Below are 16,203 nucleotides of genomic sequence, written 5' to 3' on the forward strand. Positions count from 1 at the left end.
AGCTAACTGAAGTGGGGCAACTACCCCGGACGCCGCTGCCAAGGAATCACCTTAGTTGGCAGACTACATATCCATCATAGATCCAATGTCTTCAGGTAATATCCTTTCTAGCAGGCTTCTTGCACTATTCTGCGCAGTGGTATAGAATCATCCTAGGAAAAGCCCTTAGGTTGATTCAAGTTCGATTTCGACCTCTTTCGCGAAATCTTAAATTATTGGTTCTCTCTTGAATTCATATTGATACTGTAGCTTGCATGCTAGAATCGTCTCGGGTACAGTCCAGGGCCTGACTTCAAGCATTATTGAAACTGGTCATAGTACTAGACTCTGAAAGTCAACTTTATTCCGTTGGCGGTTGTTGACAGATGAGGAATCTGGCATGCCTGCGAGTATCATCGTTGTTGAAGCATACTATCTTTCAGTAGATATTTGTCTTATGATGATAGAGCCGCTCTATCCGTATCTTGGTGTTTGATCGTTTCTCTATGGAACTCAGATCAGCTGGCCTGGCGAAGTAAAAGGTGCTGCGTTTTGACCTAAGCCCTAAATGATCGCATCAGGTGGCACGGCAGCAACCCATGCACGACAAAATCTTCCACTCTGCTTCCTGCTTGTGTTCTCCTCCTCCCCTCCTCCTGATCTTTTCATGCTCCTAGTCCCGCCCTTTTCATGCTCCTACTCCTGCTCTTTTCCTCAGCAGGCCTCTTGTTTAGTTCGTTTCCTTCCTCAGCTCCCGAATTGCCGCTCGAAAACTCTCCTGTGTTGGTTTTTTTCGCGTAAGTATCCAGACTTTCTAGTGCAAAACACCCAGAGCATCTGACGGAGAATTTTGTAGCGGCTTCCCTAGAGAGTTCGGTTTCCCCCCTTCTTTTTTCGGCTTGCCAGCGCAGTTGGTAAGTAAGATACCTAGTTTAGACAGGTTATGCTGAGAGCAGCCGGCCCTCATAGAAGGTCTGGTGTCGCGTCAGCTGTAAGAACAAAGTGAGTAGCTCCATCTCTCGTTTCTCGCATGCATGGCTGATGTGTCGATAGTCCGGCTCTCACAGAGGGTTCGGTTTTCCTGAGTTTTCACCTTGGTGAGTTTAACCGATCAAAGCTTTGAAAATCCTGACTGACGAACATTTAGCTGGCTCTCACAGAGGGTTCAGTTTTTCTCTAACTTTGGTACGTTAACCCAATGAGTGATTAAGAGGTCCTCTGACTGACATTTTTCAAGTGCCGACTCTCTTAGAGGGTTTCGGTTTTCTCATAACTTTACCTTTGTATGTTGCCCTGATTGATGCATCTTGGCTGCTGACTGACATTTTTCTAGTGCCGTCTCTCTTAGAGGGTACGGTTTTCCCGATTTCGAATCGTATTCCCTACGTGTTCCTACTGGACTCAACGGTAAGTAGCTATTCGGGCGTGTCCTGTAAAGCGTGTAGCTCACTTCGATTAGTGAGCCGTCAATACTCGAAAGTCTCGAATCGATCAACATCCCAACTTCAATCATATACTCCTCGGTAAGCTTTGATGTCAATCTCATCATTCAATGCTGGGTGTTCTAACTTCGAATGCCACCGGTAGGTGCTCGCAAAGCCGCAACAATGACAAACAGATCGACTTTCGGCGAAAGCTGGTTCCAGCAGCCACAAGGGAAAGACTATCCCCTAACACTCTATAAAGATTGTTCGAAATGGCGCACGTGCCGCATTGCTTCCACCGCGGGTTGGTTCGAAGCCAAAGTTCAAGTCATACTTGACTCCCAGCAACCCCGATTTGTCATCCGCACGACAACACAAGAACACGGATGGCGTTTAGTTATCCCGCTTCAATACTGCTTTCTGCAACCGGGAATTGAGGGTGCAACAGGCGATGGCACCAGGGCGGAGATCCAACAATTAAGGCAGCGATTCCCCGAATGCTTCGAAGATTGGCCTCAGGTGTATTATTTCAGCATCTGGTGTTACACCAATCCCGTAATCGTGAAAACAGCGGGATCATGGTTTCGCGACGACCCTGACTGGAACAAAATTGAGACCTTCCCCTGGGTGACAGTCGAAAAAGAAGGCATCTTCATTTTCCAGAGATTCGAGCCGAAATTCAAAACTGTGCCAGACACAATTCAATGGCTGACAGTGCTGAGTGACCTCTGTGTAAAAGATTGTGGGGATGCACCTGGAAAAGCATTCTGGTGGTATCGACGGAATCCTCCTAAAGACGGAGAGGGCCGCAGTCCACCAATGCCATGGCTCTTCACAAAAGAGCAGGACCCTTCAAAGAGGCAATACACTCAACTGGATCCCCATGATCCATTCTTCATTGATGACCACAACCGACGATGCAGGTTGATCGAGGCGTCCAGGATCGAGAAAGATACGCAGTATCAGTTGGTTGCGAAAATCTTTAATCCATCTCGCCGCCACCGAGCATGGTACGCTCCGGCGCAAACAGATACATTGCGACACAGTTTCTTTGTCCACATCAAGCTCCAAGCGGAAGATGGTGAAACGGAGGTGAATGTTCCTCAGCTGGCCGAGATGACTGAGGTTCAGTACGAGGTAGCTGAAAAGGGCCGGACATACCTCAAGACCGATCTCAACCAGAAAGGGCTTGTTGTTGAGACAGACAGCACCGGCGATCTTGTTCTTCTCGTGAAGGGCAGCATTCCCCAGCATCGTGGTGAATTTGAGATTGTCACGTTCGTCAAGCCAAACACCATGCCAATTGATGAGCAGATCAAGGCGCTTTGGGATGTGAGCCACTTCCGTTCCTGGGGAGAGCTGGATGGCAAAGAAAAGAAGGGATACTCGTTGGAGAGGACAGTACTTGCCCATGGTGTTGAATTAGACCCTGCCAGCGATTTCTATTTCCTTCTTGACGCCCGCAAAATGTCAGAGGTTCCTCCAGAGCAGCAGGACGAGAGGATCTCCTATATTATGAAAAATTTCCCCCTGGATGAGGCTCAGCATCAAGCCTTCTTAAAGTCAACGTTTGAGATCACCTGTGGCGTCAACCTCATACAAGGGCCACCTGGAACAGGAAAAACAAGAACTGCCATGGTCATCATCCTCTTGCTTATGGCATTGGATCTGAAGGTCCTACTTGTCGCTGGCTCAAATAAGGGCGTCGACAATCTTGCGGAGGCTGTTGTTGCGACTCTGAATAAACACCCTCAACTTCAGCAGTGGTGCGGCCAATTTATTCGCTTCCGAACTCCAGCCTACCAGCTTGCACAAGTCAGAATTGACAGCGCAAACCCTGATCGAGTCAGGCTGGGAGCGTCAAGAAAAGGGAGCTCGGCAAGCCAGATCCTCGAGCCAGTGCAGATTTACAATGTTGTCCAGCGCTTCGCCAAGGAGAATGCAGAGACGCGTCACTGTGGAGACTTCCTTGATATGGTCAGGAGGGATAAGGAGTGCCATTTGAGCAGAGATCAGTCGAAGAAGCTGCGCAACTCCTATGAGAACTGCGCCTCGAGCGTCCTCGCGAATTGCAAAGTCGTGGCTACTACTTTGAGCAATGCTTCCCAGGAACTGCTTCGCAACTCGGGCTTCAACCCCGATTTCGTGATCAGCGACGAGGCCGGGCAGTGCCTCGAGGGTGACCACTGTATCGCCTTGACGATGTCGTCGGTTAAGGCGGTGGTTCTCATCGGAGATCCCGATCAGTTGCCGCCAACAGTCATTTCGGAGAATGACTGCAACGAGGGGGCCAAATATCTCAAACGGTCCCTCATGACACGACTTCATCAAGCGGGATATCCATGCACGATGCTCACCACAAACTATCGGAATCACAGCGCAATTCTCGATTTGTGGAACCAGCACGTGTATGGGGGCGCTTTGCAAGTTGGACGCTCCAACGACGCTCCAGACCGTGTAGGCAATGCATGGGATGCCTTCACCTCGTCCCAGCATTACTTTCGGAGATTCGGTGTCGCAGGGCTTCGCCGTCTGTTCATAAGTACGGACGGTCATGCTGATCGCCACCAGAACAGCCTGTCCTTGTATAACCGGCCACAGGTGGAAGTTCTGCGTCATCTCTTGCCTCAGCTGTACCAGTTCGAAACGCCCCAAGGAGACAAGATCGAGGCCAAGGACGTCATGATCATCAGTCCATACAGGGACCAGAGGGCACTGGTGGACAAAGTTCTTGGAAAATACAACATCGGCTTCAATGAGAATGTGACTGTCGATGGGGCCCAAGGATCCGAGTCTCCCGTTGTGGTCTTCCTGATGACGAAACCGTCTAGGGATGTGAGGAGCGTTGGCTTTGTCGGGGACAGAAACCGACTGAATGTCGCTCTCAGCCGGGCGCAAAAGGTTCTGATCATCATTGGAAACTTGGACACCTGGAATTCTGAAGCGATCGAGGATATTCGTAAATCCACCGGCAGGAGGAACAAGTTCCTCTTGGATCTGCTCCGGGACGTCACTTGGAAGCGTCATACTCTGACTTGGCACGGTGCAGATACTGTGGAAGAACTGGATCCCCCCCGAGACACCGAGATGATCTACAAGGCGCATGATCGAGACATCCCGCGTCCATCCATGAGAGTAGCGACACCGGCTGTTGCAGCCACGGCGGGGGTACAATCGCAAACGGCCACCCTTTCGGTCCCCAGACCGCGGGTCTCGTTACCCCAGTGCGCTTCGTACAGACAAGCGCTTCAGCCACTGCCGCCACGGCCACCACTGCCTGGGTTGTCTGCAGCGCCGCGACAAGATGAAGTAGAGGCCGCCGACGAAGACGTGGAAATGGAGGACTTCCAGGACCAAGGGACCCCATACCCCGGATCGGACCCTCGCGAAAATGTCAAGTTCGCCCTCCAACCGTATCGGGAACGTGAACAATCGCGCTACCCGGAGCACTCAAATTTGTCCCCCGAGCGTGGATACCGGGATCGCCATAGCCCTCGGCGCGATCTTGCAATGACAGCGGCACCTTACAATGAGGCGGAGGATGTCCAAGCCCTGGAACGTCAACGTGACGAGTTGCGCATACGGGGGCTGAGGGCACGCGCAGAGCGTTTTCGAGCCGAGGAGGAGCGCGCTGCCTTAGAAGCACGACTTATTGAGGAGAGGCTCCGTCAGGCCGCCCGCGAAAGACGCAGACATGAGCGATAGATGTGTGTTGTTTCGGTCCTTTGTATAGTAGATCGCTGATTCAACAATGAGGCTGCGCTTCTCTCAATACTTCCTTGATCTAAAACCTGCGTAGACGACCAGCATGTGACTTAGGAGTCTGTATCGTAGGAATGTTGTGTTTGAGTTGCCTCAGACTCCCTATCTCATCAATGCGGCCGATCAATGGGACTGAATAAAGATGCACGAAAAGGCGAGATGGGGAATCAGATGGGTTGATTGACTGGATACATGGGAAGATTTGCACAAGTTGGAGGAGTGAAGGTGGAGTCGCTCCCGGCTTACACAGTTACACTAAAGTACCTTAGTATCGTCCTGGTCCCTCCCGCTGTGGGGAGTTGCTGACCAGTCTAAAGTCTAAAGTCCAAACAAAGATTACAGTCATTGGCTGGTTTCCACCACGCTTCTGATATTGCTTGTTGCTGGCGTCCACAGCGGCACAAATATCCGCTAACCGAGCGTCGTTTGCCTAATATGCATCTGTAGTTTCCGCTGCAGCTTTGAACCTAAGATAAGATGATCTGTGCATCGCGGAGATCTGCTGCGTCTGCAGTCGCTGAAGGTCCATGCTCAACCTCACATGCATTGGACTCAACAGAGTTCCCAGACATACCTCTCAATATAGCATCTATCCCCTTGGACTTCCTTTCTCGACGTCGGTGTTGACCCCGGCAAGATAGCGGTCTTCTAGTTCAAATGGCAGTGATGAGAGTGCCTCTTCATCCAGTACGCACTCGGCTTCATGACCGGGAAATTGGAGAAATTGTCGTCGCTGTGGAACGGCCATGGAAGGAGGTCAGCTGTTCAGTGTGGACGATCGTACGGTCGACTCTCTTGCCGACGCTGTGGTTCTGGACGCTATCAGCGCACTTCACTCATTCCTGGCCAGTCCGGCTGACAAGGTGCCTCTTGGCCAGTTTTTCTACGAAGAGGCTGAGGTCGAGACTCGGGGTGGGTTAGGGGTTACAACGCAGGGGGTAGGGCTGGTAGCGTTCACCAGTGTGAAATGAGCTTTCTGACCGGTCTTCATTTCTTCGGTCTATGTCGATCCCGCAGGAGGATTGCTAGGGTGGACAATTGATTGGATAAATCTGCCACGACAGAGACCGACATTAACTTTCGTCCATTTCACCCATTGCCCTACCGGAATCCGTTCCCGGGAGAATCAAATCGTATATAAATGTTCTAAAGGCAGTTGTACCAAACCAGTTCATCTCGATGAGGTAAATGATCACTTGACTGAAGCCGAAGATGCCATGCAGGAGTGTCTCCCCAAAGCTGCATGACAGTACGTTGGTGCTATTAAATCCAAGGTACTGCGTGGGTGGGAAGTTGAGATGCTACAGAAGTCCCAAAGAGTGGCTTGCAAATCAATAGTTCGAGGTCACTTATACTGTACCTGATAGATGCGATTGGCGCTACCTTCGTAGCCCTCGCTTTGTGCTAGTCACCGTGTACCAACACAGTATCAAGTCATCTTATCCCAATCCTACTGCATCGTCTTCTCCAAATCCGCAGCCCACAGCGCCGCACCAACCGTATTCGTAAACGAGAAAACCAGCGAGGCAAACGGAACCATCTCGAACAGAAACGCAGCCACCCCGAGTCTACTCTCAGTCAGTAACCCACAAGCGCAGCCCAAAACTCAGGGTGAATCATACCCAGTATACCCTCCCCGATTCCTCCTCACCCACTCCTCCCTCCTCCGCTCATCCCACCCCTTCAACTGGAAATACCTCGAATGCGCCACCGGCCCAATCTTCTTCCCTTGCATATACACATACAACAGCGTCCCCACAACCGGAATGAAATTCAACGGCAGGAGCATCAACGATCTCACCAGCGCCGACGGCCTCATCCGCTCCAGCGGCCGGTTCAGCATCTTCCCCAGTCTCGACACCGCTCCGCCGCCGGGGCCCTTGATCTGGCGCCCGTGCGCGACCAGCTCCGTGTGTCCGCGTGTGACGAGCGTCCCGTCAAAGGTATCCGTCAGCGCGTCAGCGAGGACAAACGAGCGCGCGAGAAAATTGGTGATGGTCGAGCTTTCGCTGAGCACGAGCAGGGCGGCGGAGATCGGGGCCAGCGGGCCGCTGGTGAAGGTCATGATGGCTGCTTGCGGGACGTAGGTGAAGAAGAACATGGCGGTTGTGACGCCGAGGCCGAGACCGATGGTCTGGACGGCGCGAGAGAGGAAGGGGCGCCAGAGGTCTTTGTGGTACGAGAAGTAGAGAATTCCCTGCATCATATGTCAGATCAGTAGATCTCCAGAGTGCTGTTGGGCTTCTGGGCTCACCTTCACCGGATAGAGATACGCGCCTGAGACGGCGACGTCGTGGGCCACGGCTTTGAAATTGTTTGCCTCTTCATGGAGGGCGTCTTTCATTTTGTCTGCCATTGTTTATTGAGACTATCAGTGCGATTGGCAACTTTGACCTCAATATGGAGTAGAAATTGTGGAACGAGTCTGGATGAAGTTGGATTGAAGAGTGTTGCCGTTGAAACAAATGATCAGCATGGACGCAGCGATGACGTCATGTGGTATCAAGCCGACTAAGGGGTGTAGATTTCCTGATCATAATGGTAAAGTGCGTCAGACTAATTTTGACTTGTAGCTAAATTATCTATAATGCAAAAGCCTGCGTATACAGATAATAATCATGGTTTGATAAGAATCCGTCCAGTCACCCTGCCTAGCCAATTGTGTTAGTTGTCATGGACCGTGCCTGCACTCCAAGTAGACAACGCCCCCAACGCCTAGCCAAGCTTATTACTCAATCCCAAAGGTTCGCTAATGCAGTACATCCCAAGTGTCTCAAAGTGAAGGGAATATCGTGATGGGCAAAGACGCTAGAGTAGAAGAAAAGCAGATGATAGGGCTGCCCCCTCTTCATCGGTCGTTATCTGCCCGAGTCTGATGCCATATGGTGTCGCCACTTAAGGCTGAAAGGCTAAGCGTTGCCAAATTCCTCCAACTGGAAGATGGAGGAGCAGAGGATGCATGACCTTCTTGTACCCCCAAATCTGAGCCTCGGGGGTGTTCAGGGTCGGGTGTCTCCTCCTCACTCGAGTTCGTAATGAGCATAGGGGCAGATGAAACACTTCGATGGGATTCGAAGCCACGGCCACCATCACCGTCGGCCATACGCTGAGACGAGTCGCGTGTTTCCGCAGTTGTGTTTTGAGCCATGGAGCGAACAACGTCTCCCTTACAGATCGGGCAAGTCCGCCGACGGGTCGTCAGCCATGGAGTTCTGCGCCTAAGTTAGCCGACTGTAGAGATACAAAACTATCATAAAGGGCGACTTACATGCACTCCGCATGGAACTCATGGCCGCAGGGTAGGCTCATCACTCTGCTTTGCCCATCTATGTATTCTTCAAGACATACAACGCATTCCACCTGCCGTCCAGTGTACTTGCGGCGCCAAACAGAGGTCGAACCGGACTTCTCGCCCTTTGCCGAGTCCACCTTCGGGGTCTTCTTCGCTTCCGCCGGACTGCTGCGCACGGACGAAGAGTGTGACTGGACCTGCTCCGAGCGACTCCGAGAGCCTAGCAAAGGGGAACTTGGCGAGACTGGTCCAGGACTGGGAGATCGAGAGGAGCTTGCTGCGGACGAAGGCGTTGTGATTGTGTGGTAGGTTCTCACCGGAAGGCGATCCACAATGGACTTTGGAGCCCGCCAACGCCTCCGACGGATGCGAGACCGAATCAATAACAGAGCATACACGACCGTCAAGGTGAGTAAAGGACTGACAACTAGAACAAGGAGGGTATCGAAGAAGGGGCTTGTAGACATGCTTGTGGGTGTCAATGTAACCCACAGACCCTCATGTTCGGTAACCTTGGCATTTTGACCGGTATTCCTCCGCATCATTCTGTTTGCTGGTTTATCCAACTGACCATCTTCTGTGCTTCGAGGCGCAAAGAAACGTTTGAAAAACCAACCCTTGTCTGATGCGGGGCTTTCACGAGAATCCACTGAAGAGTCATCACGCGAATGGGAATATTTGCTGTCGCTAGATTTATCGATGCTCCGATATTCACCACTTCCTGGAGTGATGCTACCGCCCTTGGGTGAACTAGAAGTCTTCTCCGAGCTTTTCGCATTTTTGACCGACTCGGTCTTAGCCGAGTTTGCAACGCTACTCGGCGACGGAAGAGGGGTGCTTCTGGGAGCTACAAGGTCAGGATCTCGCCAGTCCTGCACACCAATGATAAAGCCATCGCCGTCGGCAAGGCTCGACGTGCTTTCGGACTTTTTGCGATCATCAGCAGCACTGTCGTGTGCAGCTTTATTCGATTGTTGCTGATCGCCCAACAGAACCCAGTCAATGTTTCCGCTGTTAGGTGGTCGTCGATTGTCTTCCGAATTTTGCCAGGCGCGTCCATTGTTGCTACTACCCAAACCTAGTAGTGACAGAAGAGAGTGGAAAACTCCGGTCTTCGGTTTTGAGGCAGTTTGAAGCGACTCGTCCACCGTAGCCTGGGGCGTGGGGGCGGAAGACGGGGTGACTGATGTGGTTGTTGTGAAACTCACACGCTGCTTGTCCGAACCGCTGGAGAGTAAAGTGCGAGTAGACCCGGTTTTTTCGTCCAAGCTTAGATCTGCTCCGACCTGCGGAGGCATCAGAGAGGACAGCAAGTGTGCTGTCGTGTAAGACGTGAATACGGCGGGTATAGTCACATTGGACGTGTCCCCACGGGCATACATGGTCACGAGACTTCCCCCTCGCGTATCGTCACCAACAATCACAGCAATCGCTCCACGTCGTTGAGCCCATTTGACCTTTTCTAGGAAACCACAGCCGCCTCTGCTTAACAACACGACTTTGCCATTTATCTCGGCGCTTTCCTGCAAGGACTGTATATCTGCATGAGCAGCTGGCTTATTTTGGCGTTCTCCGGGCCTTTCCGGCGCACCTGCGTCTACCACGGCCGAATCAGGTAAAGGATGATGCAGATGGTCATCGGTGCCGTCATTCGTGGAGGGCGGAGGGGCTCCGCCAGCTGCAAGATGTTCTAATTCTGATTCTTGCTGGGATTCAGCCCGACGTTGGCCTAGAGAAGCCGCAAGACCATCCTTGATACCAGATGAAGAGGTCTTGTCTGCAGCTACCGTTGACTTATCCGGACTGCGACGGCTGTCACCATCCCCCCATCCTGGGATATCCGAACAGCCTAACTCTCCTTCCGCGCCACCACTAGTTTTCTCCCCAAAACCACTGCCCACCCAGAGTGGGCCACTCAGTCCCTTATCAGAAAGTAGAGGGCCAAATGCTGCAGGTCTGGCCAGGAAAAAAGTCGAGTTGTCATCGGTAAGGCTGATAATAGCGGATGGCGGGAAAAGCGAGGAGGGTATATTGAAGGAGAAGAGAGCGCGATATCCAGTCGTTTGACCAGCGAGCGAACTGGGGTCAGCCACGCGAGGAGATGACGAAAGAGCCGAAAACAGGGTAAGGAAGATCGGGAAGAAGATGATACAGAAGACAATAGATATTAGGCGTGGCGGTCGCATGGTTGATGATTTTTGAGGACAAGAAATCCAGGTATGGTCCTGCCAGGGAGACTGAAATTGATCAAAAATCGTGATTCAAGTGCAGATGTCCTCTTGTAGGCTGCTGTTTTATGACCAATCACAAGGTCGATCAAGGGGGATAGAGCCGGAGCTCATCGAGGATAATCACAAAGCGGACGTAAGGGCAGGGATTTGACGGAAACGCTATAGAGACAGAGAGAAACAGAAGAAAATAACTCAGAAACAGAGAAGATGAGGAAAGAGAAACGGCAGGATGGACTGTTGAAGAGAAGGAGAAGGAGGAGAAGACCACCACACCACATGGAGCGTCACTCCGTCAGAGAAACAACAGTAGAACACGCAATAATAAGTGGGAAGAGCAGCTAGAAAACGTCACGGCCTCAGGCAGTCACAGCACAGCCTCGGAGTCACGGGTTATGCGGGACTGAGGCGGCGATCCATCAGGCAACGAACATTCTGTTTCGGCGGCGGTATCATTGTATTGTATGTACGTATTGGTATTACATGTAGAGAGACACAGCATCAAGTGAGAATAGCCCCTTTCTATGATGATTACCTTACTCTAGAGGTCGTAAAAGCATGAGAGCACTATATACACGAACATTCAAAATCAGCAGTAGTGGTTCAATGATGGAGGTATCTGCCGCATGCCTTCTCTATATTTTGTAATGCATTTACCACAGTCCCCACAAATCATGCTATACAATCCGCCCCACCTTCAGCAGCCCAGTTGCTTCTTAAATTAGTCTTAATTACTCCGTATTTCTTTGCAATTTAAAGGCTGATCGACGAACTACTCACAGTCACAAGTCACAAGAGAGTCGAAAAGACTAGTCAAATAAGCGAAAATCGACTCAGTCAAGTCATATTCTTTGATCTTTTGTTCTGTTCTACTTGCTCTATCTACCCTGCTTTAATTCCAATGAACCCAGAACCATGTCTTCTTAGTGGCTGTCAAGAAGTACTGATAAACACCAAGAACAGTGATCCGTGTTGATGGATAACTCCCGCCAAAACATAACCATGATAGCTCAGGTAAAGAACAGAATAAATTTTAGCTCCAAATAGGCCCGTGAGGCTCACTGTTGTGTCATCACTATTTCTCTACCACGACTCTTCGTACAGCATCTTTGGTTCAAATGACGTTGGATGACACAAGACTGATCCCATCACCTTTACGGTCGATTCCTAAGCGCAACGAGCCAAACAGGACGGAGAACGACATTTGGTCCAACAAACCCTGTGATGATAGACTCTAAGTTCTGGGAACGATTGGTCCTATATCGTCACGGTTGCCTGGTGGCGGGAGAATGTTCGGCTCCTTATATAGTGAGCCAGACATCGCTCAATTAGACGTCCAAGTGGCAGAAAACCATCAAATTGATTCAATCTCAGTTGCAGAAAATCGTCAACATGTCCAATATCTTCCAGAAAGTCAAAGAGGTCATGAGCGGGCGTTTCAATGATCCCAACGAGACCACTCACTACGATGACGGGGGTAAGTAGATGACTGACTGAACATGTGTTGTGGCACCTGGTCTGACTTGTTTGTAGGCAAGCGTAAATACAATGATAGCTCAACCAGTAACGATTTCGGGTCTGCTGTTCACGATGCTCTTCCTGGTTCTGGAAACAGTAGACCGAACATTGGCGGCGACGGCCGAGACAGGAACGACCAGTATCCTCCTAGTGCCGAGAGTCATCGAGGTTCGCGCGGCACGCATGGGTCGAATTCTAGCACTGAGAATTATGCAACCGCTTCAAATGATTACGAAGGTCGCAGAGGCTAAGGCATGGAACCAAGGTTGATGATATTCTAGGCGTGCCCTTGACTCGTCCTGTCAAACTAACGGTACGCATAGTCAACATGAATCGAATCGTCTCTAAGGTCACGGCGTCCCTCATGAGATCGACAATAACCTGGCCGTGAAACAGTGATTAATATGGAGGATGTCTGCGGCTCATTGAAATATTCGCATAAACTCAAATTCTTCAGTACCATCAGATGAAACCAAAACTATGAGTATATGTAAGGGTATGCCTATATGTGATGTCTATCCCTCCTGCTTTGTTGGTCTTCCTCCTCCATGGTTTCTTCAACAACAACGTCGATTGTCTTACGTTCTGCATCTCTCATCGCAAAAACAGTGGCATACAGGTAGCTAGCTTGCGATTTTAGATTAATTTCAATTATATATGCTATGCAATATCTTCTCTTGACCTGTTTTTGGTTACTGGAAGAATTCTCCGGCCCCCGGGACTGCTCATAACAGCCTGAAAGATAACCCTGGTACCTCCCTCTGGCAAGACATGGATAGGACGGCCTGATTATCATTCAATATGCTTCTTACGGGAACTGTAATATCGATCATGATCAGATACCTTTCTGGCATTCTGCCTTATGGAGGAATCTGAAACTACTGCATCCCTCCAGATCTTCCAGCGGACATGGACGCGACTCAGCCTTCTGCATGTACAAAAAGTAGCACTTAATTGAATAAGTTGTGTTCAAAAGAAAGGACAGTCGCTGTGAATTTACTGAAATACTGAGCTGAGGCGTCCGCAGAGCCATCGGTCGAGGCTTTGATATGTCCTGGCTTACTGGTGAGAGCACTTTCTCCTCCAGGTGAACATATGACAACAAATAAAACAAACAGGAAACTCATGGGTGATTCCTTCTGGAGGAGACCTCTCACTTCCCACTACAAACATCACAATCTTTGCATCTTCTACCAAGTCCATCACAGGTGAGCGGGTCAAGAAAGTGACTAGAGCTTCAAGCAGAGCACATTACGCCTTGGTCTCGGCACCATCTGAAGTCCCTGTTCGAAGGCCCCATGTTGAGGCTTCTTGTATTTTGTCTCTTCTGCAGCAACACAAACTGTCTGCATCAGCCACCGAGTTTACATTTCTCAGTCCTCTCATCGAACCCTTCTCTTATACCAAAACACATCCATTCTACGCATATCATTCTTGACCTTCAAGCATTACGATTGTTTGAATCTCGTTTCGGCCAGCCTCTCACTCTTCTCATAGCTTTCCCCAGAGCACGAAGCATTGTCGAGCGCTGTCTCTATCTTCCCAAGCCGAACACCAACATCCTCGCGACGTGTGTTCCACAGCTTCTAGTCGGAAGCTCTCACAGCAAGCCAACCATGATAAGTCAGATACTGTCTCGCACTCATCAGAGTAAGCCGGTCCTAGCAAGAGCTGCTACTGCAGCAGACACGAACATGGACGTGCAGCATGAGCTGCGCAGTCTCGATGACATCGCTTCCTCTCGACCGGTTGCATTGAGTGAGCTCTGGAACAGAGCAAGCTTGCGTGGCAAGGTCACAAAGCCACTGAAGCCCCTGCAGATTGGTAGTCGACAGATCCACGATGTCAAAGAGATCTCAACTGACACCGAAACCGTTGTTGTCGCACAATGCAAGCCTCGTCCTACCCTTGCCACGATGCACCGCTCTTATATTGATGAGGGTCACCACAACGGTCAACAAACTGAAATATTGCAACGCTCCCGTATTCGTTCGGAAGCGTACTATCCGACACACACATATGAGGCGAAAGAACACCCCTGGTATGAAAACACTGACGGTCATATTCAGCAGAACCCCCTAAGCTACTGCGACGGCTATGATTCTTCCTATCTTCAGTGTCTCCGCCACGATTATCGCAGCGTATCGGACGGGCTTTTTTTCAAACCTCAGAACTTCCTCCAATCTGAACATGCTACCTGGCCTGCAGAAGCGTGCACGACCCCCCACAACACTCGCGTCGACTCCTACGATCAATGCTCCGTCGCCGATCACCAGTACATGCCGGAGTCGTACATCGAGCTGCCCCATGGCGGCATCAACAATGGATATGATCAGTCGACTTATGGGTCGCTGGAGGCTCAAGACTACCATTATAGCCAGAGGGACATTCATGGGGCGGCTCTCCCGATTGAGCATGCATATTCCGACCAAGCCCAGGTCAATTATACCTGTCATGACCCCGTTCAAGGCGATGCAGAACTTTTAGAGGTCGTTCGTCAAAAGCTTCTGAGAAAGATCTCCAGTTCCTCTGAGGCACAGACTTCAGGCTCCGCGGAAGTTCGGGCTTCCAACCCTATTCGAGTTTCCTTAGCATCTCATGACAGGAAGCCAAGCTCTGCTGAGAGCGATTCGTCCAAAGCTAGCAGCAAACGATCGATCAAAGAAGAGGCAACTGCCTTCCTTCAGAGCGTCGTTGAGAACTCTGACTTTGACGCCAAGCGAACCAGGTTCCAGGATCTGACGGACAAACCCGAGGGTTCTGCTATTGTTCGGCTCCAAGAAGGGGGCCACGAAGCAGAACACGTGAAATCACAGTCCGTTGGCATGTGTGACCGTCATGCAAACTTGGAGGACACACGCTCAGTCAGTAGACAGTTCAACCTCGCAGACAAAGATGCCAATTCGCTTTCAAAAGCCGGCGCTATTGAACACCTTCCTCTCAGAACCAGTCATTGTCTTGTTAATGAAGGCGATATAACAAAGGACAAGCAAGAGAACCCCTACGATAAGCTGCTGGTAGCTAACAGCAAGGTTGTCCCGCCTGCACCGGGGCTTCCCATGCCCTCGGAACAACGGAAGTCAACTGATTTCTTGTTCTTCGATACCCTGGCACCAAAGAGGGCTAGGCTTGAGGAAGCGAATTCCTGGTTCCATACCGATAACCGGGGTGCGGGTGAGCTTCGACAGCTGGTCGCATCCATTGCTTATGATCACGTTGAGAGAGAAGCATTGCTTCATGGTACTTCTCGCCCCACATCAGAGACTATGACTGCATGGCAGACGACTCTGCTTCTGGGGAACGTTATTGCCAATCTTCAATTGCATGCGTCCAATGATCCTACCAAGCAGACTGACTACTTTGCAAATTACGGAGAGGTCGACTCGGGCTGCCGCGAGCCCAGCCATGGCGGACGTCGCAGTTATTTCTTTCAGGACCCTGCAGTTACCCATTGGAAACTTCCAACCGGTCGAGCCGGCCCTGATATGAGAAAAGAGTCAGAAGATGGATTCGCCGGTCCTCAAGTCTACAGTCAACCTTCTGGTACTTGGTAGAAGCCTTGCACAGTTTTGTGGTAACTCTTGCTTTCAACGGACCCTGTGGATTGGTAGATCACGCAACCAGGCTCGAAAGCATGGATAGCATGATAGAGGATGGGAGAGCAGTTGGAGAACGGAGATCTATATGGTGATGGGAAAGCAGAGCAAGAGGATGGAGGTTCTATAAAGCAATTCGATGGTTTGGTGAATAGCTTTGGGGGTTTGCAGTGTAATTAGAAGATCTAGGTTACCTTGCGACTCTCATAGCTCTACACAACCTGGAACTAGAGCTTTGCTTCTGCAGATTTGGTAAAATTTGGTGCCGGTCGGTTGTAGGAGCGTTGAGCATGTCATATCGGTCACAACAGCCACAAAATGTATCGTTTGAGTAGTCCACCTGGTGTCCGGTCGTTCTCTTTCCTTTCTCTCCACCTTCACAAAATCTTGCAGCTTCCCATCTA

General features: G+C 50.6%; 6 protein-coding genes across 6 annotated transcripts; 4 read left to right on the plus strand and 2 right to left on the minus strand.

The window, feature by feature from the left end:
• Positions 1 to 922: 922 nt before the first annotated feature.
• Positions 923 to 5,108, plus strand: CDV56_103150 (DEAD/DEAH box helicase; the record flags this gene model as incomplete). The annotated part of the gene is made up of 7 exons (XM_026756769.1): positions 923 to 970; positions 1,033 to 1,076; positions 1,127 to 1,164; positions 1,217 to 1,262; positions 1,313 to 1,386; positions 1,439 to 1,502; positions 1,598 to 5,108. The coding sequence occupies 7 exons, from the start codon at positions 923 to 925 to the stop codon at positions 5,106 to 5,108; spliced, it is 3,825 nt and encodes a 1,274-aa protein (XP_026618947.1).
• An 803-nt stretch (positions 5,109 to 5,911) lies between these two features.
• On the plus strand, positions 5,912 to 6,136 carry CDV56_103687 (uncharacterized protein; the record flags this gene model as incomplete). Its single annotated transcript, XM_026757306.1, has 1 exon — positions 5,912 to 6,136. The coding sequence occupies one exon, from the start codon at positions 5,912 to 5,914 to the stop codon at positions 6,134 to 6,136; it is 225 nt and encodes a 74-aa protein (XP_026618948.1).
• A 479-nt stretch (positions 6,137 to 6,615) lies between these two features.
• Positions 6,616 to 7,521, minus strand: CDV56_103753 (uncharacterized protein; the record flags this gene model as incomplete). Its single annotated transcript, XM_026757372.1, has 3 exons — positions 6,616 to 6,733; positions 6,788 to 7,362; positions 7,420 to 7,521. 3 exons carry the CDS (start codon positions 7,519 to 7,521, stop codon positions 6,616 to 6,618), a joined length of 795 nt encoding a protein of 264 aa, XP_026618949.1.
• A 492-nt stretch (positions 7,522 to 8,013) lies between these two features.
• CDV56_103897 (PA and RING finger domain protein) lies at positions 8,014 to 10,643 on the minus strand (the record flags this gene model as incomplete). Its single annotated transcript, XM_026757516.1, has 2 exons — positions 8,014 to 8,377; positions 8,434 to 10,643. 2 exons carry the CDS (start codon positions 10,641 to 10,643, stop codon positions 8,014 to 8,016), a joined length of 2,574 nt encoding a protein of 857 aa, XP_026618950.1.
• Positions 10,644 to 12,077: 1,434 nt separating this feature from the next.
• Positions 12,078 to 12,454, plus strand: CDV56_104300 (uncharacterized protein; the record flags this gene model as incomplete). Its single annotated transcript, XM_026757919.1, has 2 exons — positions 12,078 to 12,162; positions 12,219 to 12,454. 2 exons carry the CDS (start codon positions 12,078 to 12,080, stop codon positions 12,452 to 12,454), a joined length of 321 nt encoding a protein of 106 aa, XP_026618951.1.
• Positions 12,455 to 13,897: 1,443 nt separating this feature from the next.
• CDV56_104484 (uncharacterized protein) lies at positions 13,898 to 15,757 on the plus strand (the record flags this gene model as incomplete). The annotated part of the gene is made up of 1 exon (XM_026758103.1): positions 13,898 to 15,757. The coding sequence occupies one exon, from the start codon at positions 13,898 to 13,900 to the stop codon at positions 15,755 to 15,757; it is 1,860 nt and encodes a 619-aa protein (XP_026618952.1).
• Between the last annotated feature and the right edge of the window lie 446 nt (positions 15,758 to 16,203).

The sequence above is a fragment of the Aspergillus thermomutatus genome (genome assembly GCF_002237265.1).
Source record: "Aspergillus thermomutatus strain HMR AF 39 chromosome Unknown NODE_2_2, whole genome shotgun sequence".
Lineage (NCBI taxonomy): Eukaryota > Fungi > Ascomycota > Eurotiomycetes > Eurotiales > Aspergillaceae > Aspergillus > Aspergillus thermomutatus.